The 13,370-nt window shown below is 40.5% G+C and overlaps 1 protein-coding gene across 1 annotated transcript in view; it reads right to left on the bottom strand.

Annotated features, from left to right (window-relative positions):
- Positions 1–13,370, bottom strand: part of gabra3 (gamma-aminobutyric acid type A receptor subunit alpha3) — a gene marked incomplete at both ends in the record, with an annotated part of 531,886 nt that overhangs the window by 240,326 nt on the left and 278,190 nt on the right. The window contains one exon of the mRNA XM_079834053.1: positions 7,216–7,298. Within this exon, the coding sequence (XP_079690179.1) occupies positions 7,216–7,298 (83 nt within the window). The remainder of the gene's footprint in view (positions 1–7,215; positions 7,299–13,370) is intronic.

The raw sequence follows: 13,370 nt of genomic DNA, 5'->3' as shown, positions 1-13,370 counted from the left end.
GTGTAAGCTATTTTAGGGAAATAACTCTTTCTCTGTGCTGAAGCACACAGGGGAGATGGCAGAAACAACACCGATGGATATTTTGTGCAGCCCGCATTGTGTTCGCACTCTCGTTGAAGGCGCAGTCTTAGCAGCTGTGAAAACAGCTTTTCAGTGCTCTCTCACAGCGCACCGTTTACCAGCTTTTTCAACAAGAGCGATTGTGGAGCGATCTGGATCTCCGGTTAGTCTCATTTTAAAATACTTATTGTCTCATGCTTAAAAATCGTATGTAAATTGACTACAAAGCACTCCGCAAAACAATGCAGAGCACAAAAATGCCATTAATGGTAAGTAGTATTCAATTTACAGGTGCTGGTCATATAATTAGAATTTCATCAAAAAGTTTATTTATTTCACTAATTCCATTCAAAAAGTGAAACTTGTATATTATATTCATTCATTACACACATACTGATATATTTCAAATGTTTATTTCTTTTAATTTTGATGATTATAACTGACAACTAAGGAAAATCCCAAATTCAGTATCTAAGAAAATTTGAATATTCTGAAAAGGTTCAATATTGAAGATACTTGGTGCCACTCTAATCAGCTAATTGACTCAAAAAGCAAAGGCCTTTAAATGGTCTCTCAGTCTAGTTCTGTAGGCTACACAATCATGGGGAAGACTGCTGACTTGACAGTTGTCCAAAAGACGACCATTAACACCTTGCACAAGGAGGGTAAGACTTAAAAGGTTATTGCAAAAGAGGCTGGCTGTTCACAGTGCTCAGTGTCCAAGCACATTAATAGAGAGGCGAAGAGAAGGAAAAGATGTGGTAGAAAAAAAGTGTACAAGTAATAGGGATAACCGCACCCTGGAGAGGATTGTGAAACAAAACCCATTCAAAAATGTGGGGGAGATTCACAAAGAGTGGACTGCAGCTGGAGTCTGCTTCAAGAACCACTACGCACAGACATGGGTTTCAGCTGTTGCATTCCTTGTGTCAAGCCATTCTTGAACAACAGACAGTGTCAGAAGCGTCTCGCCTGGGCTAAAGACAAAAAGGACTGGACTGCTAATGAGTGGTCCAAAGTTATGTTCTCTGATGAAAGTAAATGTTGCATTTCCTTTGGAAATCAGGGTCCCAGAGTCTGGAGGATGAGAGGAGAGGCACACAATCCACGTTGCTTGAGGTTCAGTGTAAAGTTTCCACAGTCAGTGATGGTTTGGAGTGCCATGTCATCTGCTGGTGTTGGTCCACTGTGTTTTCTGAGGTCCAAGGTCAACGCAGTCGTATACCAGGAAGTTTTAGAGCACTTCATGCTTCCAACTGCTGACCAACTTTATGGAGATGCAGATTTCATTTTCCAACAGGACTTGGCACCTGCAAACAGTTCCATATGTTCCATACCAAATCAACCAGTACCTGGTTTAAGAACCATGGTATCCCTGTTCTTAATTGGCCAGCAAACTCGCCTGACCTTAACCCCATAGAAAATCTATAGGGTATTGTGAAGAGGAAGATACGATATGCCAGACCCAACAATGCAGAAGAGCTGAAGGCCACTATCAGAGCAACCTGGGCTCTCATAACACCTGAGCAGTTTCACAGACTGATCGACTCCATGCCACGCCGCATTGCTGCAGTATTTCAGGCAAAAGAACCCCCAACTAAGTATTGAGTGCTGTACATGCTCATACTTTCATGTTCATACTTTTCAGTTGGCCAAGATTTCTAAAAATCCTTTCTTTGCATTGGTCTTGAGTAATATTCTAATTTTCTGAGATAATGAATTTGGGATTTTTACTAGTTGTCAGTTATAATCATCAAAATTAAAATAATAATATACAAGTTTCAATTTTTGAATGTAATTAGTGAAATAAATCAACTTTTTGATGATATTCTAATTATATGACCAGCACCTGTACTCTTATATATGTACTGCACATTAATTTACAGGTTGATGAAACTATCACAGTTGGTTAAATTAAGTCCAAGTACCATCTACAGGCCTATTATACAGTGAGGAAAATAAGTATTTGAACACCCTGCTATTTTGCAAGTTCTCCCACTTAGAAATCATGGAGGGGTCTGAAATTGTCATCGTAGGTGCATGTCCACTGTGAGAGACATAATCTAAAAAAAAAAATAATCCAGAAATCACAATATATGATTTTTTAACTATTTATTTGTATGATACAGCCGCAAATAAGTATTTGAACACCTGAGAAAATCAATGTTAATATTTGGTACAGTTGCCTTTGTTTGCAATTACAGAGGTCAAACGTTTCCTGTAGTTTTTCACCAGGTTTGCACACACTGCAGGAGGGATTTTGGCCCAATCCTCCACACAGATCTTCTCTAGATCAGTCAGGTTTCTGGCCTGTCGCTGAGAAACACAGAGTTTGAGCTCCCTCCAAAGATTCTCTATTGGGTTTAGGTCTGGAGACTGGCTAGGCCACGCCAGAACCTTGATATGCTTCTTACAGAGCCACTCCTTGGTTATCCTGGCTGTGTGCTTCGGGTCATTGTCATGTTGGAAGACCCAGCCTCGACCCATCTTCAATGCTCTAACTGAGGGAAGGAGGTTGTTCCCCAAAATCTCGCAATACATGGCCCCGGTCATCCTCTCCTTAATACAGTGCAGTCGCCCTGTCCCATGTGCAGAAAAACACCCCCAAAGCATGATGCTACCACCCCCATGCTTCACAGTAGGGATGGTGTTCTTGGGATGGTACTCATCATTCTTCTTCCTCCAAACACGTTTAGTGGAATTACGACCAAAAAGTTCTATTTTGGTCTCATCTGACCACATGACTACTCTGGATCATCCAAATGGTCATTGGCAAACTTAAGACGGGCCTGGACATGTGCTGGTTTAAGCAGGGCAACCTTCCGTCCATGAATGATTTCAAACCATGACGTCTTAGTGTATTACCAACAGTAACCTTGGAAACGGTGTCCCAGCTCTTTTCAGGTCATTGACCAGCTCCTCCCGTGTAGTTCTGGGCTGATTTCTCACCTTTCTTAGGATCATTGAGACCCCACGAGGTGAGATCTTGCATGGAGCCCCAGTCAGAGGGAGATTGACAGTCATGTTTAGCTTCTTCCATTTTCTAATGATTGCTCCAACAGTGGACCTTTTTTCACCAAGCTGCTTGGCAATTTCCCCGTAGCCCTTTCCAGCCTTGTGGAGGTGTACAATTTTGTCTCTAGTGTCTTTGGACAGCTCTTTGGTCTTGACCATGTAAGTAGTTGGATTCTTACTGATTGTATGGGGTGGACAGGTGTCTTTATGCAGCTAACGACCTCAAACAGGTGCATCTAATTTAGGATAATAAATGGAGTGGAGGTGGACATTTTAAAGGCAGACTAACAGGTCTTTGAGGGTCAGAATTCTAGCTGATAGAAGGTGTTCAAATACTTATTTTCCTCACTGTATGAAGGGACCAAAACCACCAAACCCAAACCCAGATTTTTGGTGTTCGGCCGATTACCGAATCCACTGGTCAAGATTCTGCCGAATCCAAAACCGAATACCGAATCCTACTCCACCCCTACATCCTCAGTCCATTATCACAGTTAACACATTAAAGAAGTAAACATTGTCCACAGTAGTGTAGGGATGCTCATATTGCAAAATATGCTATGCGGTATTAAAATACAGCAGTAGTACAAGCTCCTGCCTGGTGGAAAGCAAATGAAAGGCGCCTCCCAAGGCTGGCCACTCTAGCAAAAGGCGTTATCTCTTTATTCCCGGGGCATCAATGCCATCTGAAGCCTTGTTTAAGGCTTTTCGTAGTGGGGTTTTTGTCGTTAAAACATTGTCACGTATGTTCTTCTCGCAGCTGTTTCCTGATGGTTTATAGCACAATTAACCCAAGTCACCCTTTGTTGTTTCAAAGAACAGCACAACGGAGAGCGCAGAAGGCGCGAGCACAGTCATTGGAGGCTCACGCTACAGAGACAAACGAAAGTATAAACAAGGCTTGAGAGGGTGTTTTCTGTCAACAGGCTGCGCTCTTTAATGATTTTACTTTAAAAAAATAAAAAAATAAAACCATACAAGGTGAGGGTTGAGGTAGGACAGCTATTTTTATTTTAAAAAAATATTCCGGTTCTTCAAAGCTTCAAACGGGAAAGCGGGTGCAGCGCACTATTGTTTTTCACTGAGGAGCTGAACTAGTGACTCGGCCACGCAGTGATGGTACAGCAACTGTGGCGACGGGACTTACGTCTTCGTTCCCTCCTTCGGGGATGTTCCCTTTCAGTCGGTCATGTTCGACTTACGTCGGACGTACCGACGAATTGGGTTCCCTTTGGAAAACGCCACAGTTACTACCACTTCCAGGGCCCAGCGAAGAGCCCCTCAGACCGTCTGTTTCGGGCGGGAAAACTCACGCAGGGAGAGTCACTGCTGCTGTTCCGCAAGACCCACTCAGCAGACTATTGGATAATGCTGGGAAAGCGTGGCCAGGGGGACGCTGCGGAAGCCACATCATGCCCAGAGGGAGTTACCATGTGTAGAATACCCGGATGGACTGGCCTTGGGCAGTGCAACATATGGAAGTCCCAGGGGTGGCCCCACCCACTGTAGGTGGGGGACAACACCGCACTGAGATGGCAGTGCGAGCTCTGCCAAGGGAAAGACACGGGCTTGCCGTAGGAAGCCGTACCGTGGAAGAATACACATATGGGACCGCCATGGGGGTCAAAAGATATGGAACCCAGCCTAACACAAGTTCCACCAATGCATACGAGTGTTAGACCTGGTGTCGGACGCTCTGCCACGTCCGACTGCCGTGGGTTGCGGAGGACTCGACAGGGTTCGCCATTCTGGGGAACTCGACTGGAGCATATAAGCGCACGTATCCATTCCATGGGGAAGGGAATGCTGTCGCGAGGAGCACTAGTTCAGGGAACCAAGACCGGTTGGGCCAAAACGGAGTGACCAACAGGACTTGTTCCTCGTCCTCCCTGACCTTGCACAATGTCTGTGCGAGAAGGAATCACTGGGGGAAATGCATACTTTGCATACCAGCTGTGTGCCAGGGCATCCGAACTGAGGGTCCCCTCGGTCAGGGAATAAAACCACTGGCAATGGGTTGTGTCCGGGGCGGCAAACATGTCTTCCTGTGCTGTCCCGAGGAGCCACCAGTTCAGTTTCTGGCACTCAAAGGTGTCGTACACGACCTCGTGAGCTCTTCATGCGCCTCCGGGAAGAAAGGCACCGAGGCGCCTCGAGAAACCAATCATCCAACCTAGAATGTGCGGGACGTGGTGGAGGGTTCCACTCAAGCCCAGCCTTTTCGATGGCCCGGAAAAGCATAGCCGTCAACTCAGGGTCCGACTCGACCGTTGCCACTCTCCAAGAGGGAGGCAGTACAGCCGAATCTTCATCCCCTGAGGACTGGAACTCCCCCTCCGATGCAGCGATCGACATCTGATTGTCTGCCGGAGCCCCGAAGGTCACCGCTGGACGTCCATGGGAGGGGCGACCGATTTCCTCCGGAAGCTCTACCGGCTGTGGCGCTTTTTTGATCAGGGGCCCGTGGAGGCTGGCTCGGCGGGTTTGCCCTAAACGTAATCCTCAGGTCACCCCGGCCATCCGTCGAAGTAGGTCTATTCTGCTGGACAGGAATAGCACTAGATCGAGGTATGGGTAGGGGGACTCCACCTTCCCGAAGGTAGGTGAGTCTTGACCTAAGAGCCGAGATAGTCATGTATTCCCGCAGTGGGAACATGAACTATCCACAAAAGCTGCCTCAGCGTGCAGGATGCCCAGGCACGTTCAACAACGATTGTGACCATCAGCTGGCGTCAGGGAACGACCGCATCCAGTTCTGTCAGGATCACTATTGTCAAAGTGATAGACAGTCTGCATATAGTTTAGATTGGTGGTATGGTTCCTCTCTGGGCAAGAACTCCCTGCGCATCCATGCAGCCTAGCATGGATAAGAGCAGGGAGAGCAGTGATAAACCCCCTAAGGGTAAACAGAACAGAAGCACGATGTATTGCAGATAGCATTAATGTCAATATTAAAATGTACAACCTAATTCGTGAATTTAGTCTGATTCAGGGGGAATCAGAATGCCAAATTCTGATTGACGAGTGGAGGAGCTGGGGATGGAGGTGGGTAATTAGCCCCGGAGAAACGCGATAGCAGCTGATAGTACTGAAGGAGCTTATATATATGCACGCTGTGATAGGCATCGTATTCCTATAGGTAGACGTGATCAGCTGACAGTCAGCTGAAGCAAGCTTGACTAACGTGCCCTGCCAGAACTAACGCTATACGCTGGATTTTTGTCACTTGCAGCGGTGAGCACGCGGTCGCACTGTTTTGTGCCGTCACGCCAGCACAAAGTGTCTCTCTTGTCTCTCTCTCTCTTTCTATCTTGCTGAATAGCAGGCAGTCTCGTTCTCGCCGTTCGGCTCCGAAGTGAATGACAATAGTGCGCTGCTTCCTGTTTATACCCGCGGTGCGGGGCGGAGAGCGAGATGCAAATCTTGCACGCCAATGGCCCATTGATCCGTTCTCTATATCTCGAAGCTGATAGGGGCTCCCTGAAGTGATCCCAATTCATCGGTACATCCGACGTACGTCGAACGTGACCGACTGAAAGGGAACGGGTCTTTTTAACGGGTCACAGACACTCGTCAATCGTATTTTTATTTAATGCCAATTCAATATTATAATCGTATCAGTTAACGGTTAATAATCGGATAATGAGCAGCAGTTGTCAGTTTTAAAATGTTTTAACAGCAGCTATTGTTTAGGGTCCTTGCCACCACGAGACAAATCGGCATTGCAAATTGAACATGTAGCTCGCCTTGAATCGCCTTCTTTTGACTGAAAGTACTGCCAAACAACCCGTTTTCTGTTCACAAGTTCCATTTCGAATGGTCCACCTAGTAAACACGTTCACATAATCAACGGTGGCGCCATTACGTTTGACCAGTGGAGCGCACGTAGTGCAATAGGGTTCGGTTCGGTGGAAAAAAATTCTTAGGTAGAAAACCCAACACCGTCAAAAAGCCCAATATTCGGCCGAATCCGAACCCGAATCCTGGATTCGGTGCATCCCTAATTATATGAAATGTAGGCTTCAACAGTAAACAGATGGTCCATTCTATTTATGACGTTGTCCCCCGCTGTTCTCTGAATGCCCCCGTTGAGAAATGCTAATCTAGACAAATGAAATGACAATGACAGAGATCACTTACAGCTTCCGAACTTCAGTGGGCAGGCATGGGCATCCATAGGAAAATCTTCTAGATGCATGGGGCACTCAGCATGGATGGTTAATCTATGTAGAGAGGAACAGACACATAGAGAGAGCTTTAAAGTCAGCATGAAACAGTAATTGCAACTCATTTTACTTTTGTAATGTGATGTATCTCGGAGTGAAACAAGAACTAATGTATGGCAGGATTTGTCTTGATCTATCAGGAATGTACTCTATCATGGAAAGTGGGTGTTTCAGACTAGAAATAGGATGTTAGCGTTTAAAATGTCTTAACATAATCATTGCCTTTTAGTCACATTTAGTAAATTAGAGTTGGGCGATAATATAGTTTACCTTTTGTGCTGATACAAGCGATCAAGCAGTTTAGATATTCTATATAGTGTATATTGCCCTAAGCAAGTACACTCTCATAAAGTTGGACATAATTATATGTCCACCTTTATATAAAGAGCTGCGAAATAAATGTATATATTGAAACACCACTGGCTTCCACATTTGAGGAGGCTTTTTAACTGGAAAGTGGAGGCAGAAGGTGAGGGTCACCTTCTAAAGCTGTGCAGTGTGAAGCCTTGCCTGCATTTGCTATTAAATATTGCTAGTTCAATAACAAAATGTAGTTCATATGCATATGTGCAATATGTTTCATGCTTGTACTGAAAATAATTCCATTGATTGAAATATTGTTAAAGTGTCCTGTCAAAAGCACTTATAAAATACTAAAATATTAAAATTAAACTAAAATATACTTTAATGTCTCTTCTATTGAAATTTGTATGCCATGCATTAAATATTTGTAACTACAAAAAATTATGAAGCTGCAATTTAGTACTAAACTGTACATATACACTGTACTACACTAATAACACACTACAGTTCAAATTATAATCAGAAACTTTACATGTACTTCAGTATGTTAGTAAACATCAAAATTAGTGTAATTCTTAAAGCATAAAAAATATTCTTAAAACAAAGATGTAAAATGTTGCTTAAAGTAAACTTTTAATGTGACATTACAAAGAGCACTTTTTAATAGTGTACTTTAGTGTTGAGAAACTGTCATTAAAGTGGCATTTTATTTAATTCATATTATATTACTTTTTTTAAATATATATATATATATATATATATATATATATATATATATATATATAAAAATAAGTACACTACAAGTGCAGAGTTAATGCAATTAAGCACACATCCTTTTCACAAGAGAAGGGCTACATCCTGTGGCTTAGATGATGTCATCTGAACAGGAATGTCTTTGAGAGGCGCAACAAGATATTACATTTTCATGAAATAATTGTTATTCTCTTTGAAAAACTGAAGAATCATTATCAATAAGACCATGCATTTATTAATAAAGTAAACAGGGCTGATTAGATTTTGTGTGGACTTTAAAACAGAAAATTAAGCAATAATAAAGAACTGCTCAATCAAACGCTCAATTACACATTTAATTTAATCCATTGAAGAATCTCACAGCATCTTAAGACAGAAGACAGGGAAGAAAAATCAAACAGAGCATGACTGTACTAAGAAAAATGAATAAGTGATAACTGCTTGAAAGAGAATCTTTAAACTGTAATGAAGAGTTTGAAAATACAGAAGCGAGTAAGCTGGTGGACAACGTCTTGTGTGTGTTCACTGTAGGGCTGGGCGATATGGCCAAAAAATCATATCTCTGTATTTTTTGGTTGAATGGCGATACACAGTATATATCCTGGGGCACGTTCAAAGCTCAAACCGGTGTGCAACGTTTTGCTATGGTTTCCAGTTGAACGTCATGTGCAACGCTGTGCAACGGGTTTGGTGGGGGTGTCAAATATGTCAGCCCAATCAGCAGCAACATGTATATAAACCACGTGGTATTAAAGAGACAGCTCGCACAATGGGTCCAAGTAAAGATGTTTACAAATGTGTCCGCTGCAGCTCGGTATACGCAAATATTGAAGATATTAGAAGACATGATTGTCGTAAGAGTTTTATATTAAATATATATATCTACATGATAATGTATTTATTTATATTTTTAGCTTCATTGCAAGGCTATTTATATACCAAATTCCATATATGGTAATTAAGTGCTTTACATAAAAATGAGAAAGAAAATACAAGCTATTATAAAAATAAGAATAACTTTTAAAATTATAATTATTTAATAAATATTAAATTAGAATTGATTACCAGGAGATAAAAACGTTAATTAAATGGGATTGGGATGATGTCTTTTATTCTGGACGGCAAGGGCAGTGATTGCATGTATTTTGCAGTTTTAAACACATATTTATATCAATTTCATCAGGCTCCGAAAATTCCTCAAAAAGAAACCAAATGGTCGTCTCAGCTGCCATAGTTGCAAATCCTGCGTCATCAGAACAGGGTGTTCAACGCAGCACCGTTTCAGTTTAAAAAACATTTTGCAACGTTTTTTCGGGGGTGAACGCAGCCCTGGTATTTTCTACGGGGTTTTTTTGGATAAAAAAAAAATATCTGTATTTATTTTAATAATTTTATATCACATCCTGCCCAATGATGTCCTAAAAATAATATTGATATTGAAGGCTATAAACAAATACAGTGAATGTAATGTAGGCTATGCTATATATTATGTGCAAAAAGGGGGTTAAATATCTAAAAACAAAATTAATATATATATATATATATATATATATATATATATATATATATATATTTTTAATTCACTAAACTAAAAATTTAGTTTAAAGATTAAAGATTACCCTATTATAATGGTCACTTTCATAAAAATATGTGTAGGTTTAAAATTCCACATATTGCACATTTATTGTCCAACAACAAATATTTTAGAAATATGTATACTTTAGTTAGAATTATTGTGCTCTTATTCCATTGCACTCCGTCTGTTTCCGTCTGTTCACGGAAGCTAAATTTATAAATTCACTGAATTTTAGAAGAAATTCACTTGCAGAAGGCTTGTCCTCTCCTGACAGTAAAATGGACATATTTGAATGACTTTCTAACATTTACAGATGGAGAATATACCTGTGAAAAGCACCACATTTCAAATGCATTAAACAACGCAAGTATTTATCTGTCTGTCAGCACAAGTAGCCTATCTCTCAGAGCATCTGACAGGGCAAGCTGCTTTAAACTATACATGTTAACTATGTCTTACCAGTAATTTTGAAGCCCTTAATATAAAGCATGTGTCATGTTTAGGATCAATTGTATCATGCACTTCCCCTGCATCAGCTCACTCCGCTATTTTTCAGATGCGTTCGTATCTACTGTATAAACGGTATTGCCACATTCCATATAGTTTCTAAAAATATAAATTGATATATTGTACAAACTCGATATACCACCCAGCCCTAGTTCACTGCATAAGCCATTGCTTGAAATTAGCTGAGTCACAAGCTGACAGCTTGTATGGCGTTGGGTAAATTGACCTATAAATAGATCCCTGAAGATTTTAATTAGCAAGTATCAAGGCCTGATCCATTGAGGTGAATCAAAGTCATTTCTCAGTCAGTTTAATGACTGTGAGGTGCTTCTTGTTCACATCTGTGGAAAACTAAAGGTGGTCTTGTAATTCATTCTGTTCCCCTCTCCACAGATTGATGTACCATCGTCTGAGTTTGTTCCGTTCCTCCTTGCCTCTCTCCAAGGCCGTGGCTGTGAAACCAGAGGCACAATTTATGTCCGTCATGTCCGATGGTATACAGCTCTTAGAAGGATGTGACATATTTTTCCATAAGAGGACAGTGAGAAGAGCATGTGTCTGTGTATTGCTGTACGTAGTCTATTGAGTGCCAGGGTGGATGAGTCTGTGAGAACATTAAAGGTCACTAAATTAGAAGTGTTCTAAGCTTTAAACATGGCAACCCGTGAGTGTGAACATGAGCAAAGGTTTGAGGAAATCTCAGACTTAATGTCTGCTTCTAGTTTGTTTCTATATTTCCTCATACCTCTAGCGTTTGTGTACCATATCATTACAGAGTGTGACAGGAAGCTAGCATTACAGCTCTAATTCAGTGTGCACATGTGTGCCTATGGTCACGTAGCGCAGCTGGCCTGTCAGTGCGCATGCACGTCGCTGCGGCTGCTTTACTGGCCATTTGTCAGTTTCACGGTCAGTGAACGTCACGGCTCTCTTGGGTAGGCAGGTCCCCCTGGGCTTTTCCCCTAGCTTTGCGCTAGGTCTCAGGCTCTCAGAGCTTCTGCGCCTCTCATCTCCTCAATAACATAATGACCCAACGGTCCTCAGCACATTACCTGTTCCCGAGGCAGCTCTGACAAGGCCAATGGCAGGGATTTGATTTCAAAAGTCTCTACCCTGGGCATACAGATGTAATCTAGGTTCATAATACTTTTTGGTTCACCTGCCTCAATTGAAAATATTTATCCTTCATAAATATTTCTTACAGTCCATTAAACTGTAGGTCTACTTTATATTTTTTGATTACACATATGTTTTCTAAGGGCATTTTTACCTTTGTAAGAATTTTTTTTTAAATGTGTGTATCATCTTTTAATTCAAATTCTTAAATATAAAAACACAGGATTGTATTATTTTAAACATTTGTCATTATTTAAAAATGCCTTCCGTCTCCTTCCTTGACATACCCGGCAGTAAAGGATTTTAATTGTTATATTATATATTACTAAAGTGGTGAACAAAGTACACAAATCATGTACTTGAGTAAAAGTACAGATATCCTAGTAAAATTATACTTCAGTAATTATGAAGTACTCCTTTTCAATATATAAGTACGAAAGTATTTGATTTTAATGCAAAGTATTAAAAGTAAAAAGTACTGATTAGTACTGTTTCTTTATGCAATTTAATATTCCATCCTACTTCTCAGAATACGTGTGTGTGGGGGTTGGGGGTATACTAGACACACAGATAGAGCTTAAATAGATTATAGCTCAGTCTGACATCATTATGAATTATTATAAATTGTCAAGTAACCAGCACTAGTCAATAAGGAAGTTTATGCAGACACATAATATGTATTGATCTGCAAGTAAAAACAAAAAAACATTTAATTTTTATTACCAAAACTTGCCATACTCTGATAACTATCGATAATGACTGGGAATTCAAGTAAATACCACACAGTAAGCCTATTTACAAATAATGAAAAAACTAATTGTGTGAAAATGTGTGCGGACAAATAAACATACAATATAAAACATCTTCATAAAGGTCAAAATGTGTTTTTTAAGAAAAATGCTATGCAAACATTCTAGTTTTCATTTGAAACTGCCACAAGAGCAGAGAAGATGCATGGGCATTCATTTGCATTATTTTAGCGTTATGTTTTGTTTTTACCTTAAACCTACTGCGTTCAGACAGTAATACACAAATCTGGACACTCACATTCAAGCACAATGGGCTTAAACAGCTCGAAAGCAAACACAACCCTAGGTGTTTATTTAATACAATGGTTAAATTATCAAGAAATTGAGCTTTAACTTCTGACGTTTCCAAACAGCACAGCAGTAATGACTTTATGAACTGCTTTACGTGCAAGATTGATAATATTAGGAGAAAATAACCATCAACCGTCTACTACAGTATTGCACCAGACAGTGCATTGTAGTGTCCCTGAAGACAATTTGTATTAATTAGTTGCTTACGGAGAGGAAGAATTGTCTGAATTCATTAAATCATCTAAATCAACAACATGTATGTAAGACCCTATACCAACTAAGCTACTGAAAGAGATGCTTCCAGAGGTCATAGATCCTCTTTTTAAAATCATTAATTCATCTTTTTCATTAGGATATGTACAAAAAACTTTAAAGCTGGCTATTATTAAAAAAACGCAACTTTATCTTATTAAAGATTAAAGATAATTAGTCAGTTATAAGGCGATCTCAAATCTACCCTTTCTGTAAAAAATATTAGAAAAGGCAGTATCCTCACAACTATGTTCCTTTTTTAGAAAGAAATGGTATTTGCGAGGATTTCCAGTTAGCATTTAGACCGTATCATAGTACTGAGACCGTTATCGTTAGAGTTACTAATTATTTGCTCTTATCATCCAATTCTGGTTGTATCTCTCGATTAGTGTTAGTGGATCTTAATGCTGCATTTGATACTATCGACCACACGATTCTTTCATAACATAGACTCGAAAATTA

This window comes from Gobio gobio (genome assembly GCF_949357685.1).
Source record: "Gobio gobio genome assembly, chromosome: 14".
NCBI lineage: Eukaryota > Metazoa > Chordata > Actinopteri > Cypriniformes > Gobionidae > Gobio > Gobio gobio.
Note: the sequence above shows the minus strand (reverse complement) of the source record. Positions and strands in the feature narration are given on the sequence as shown.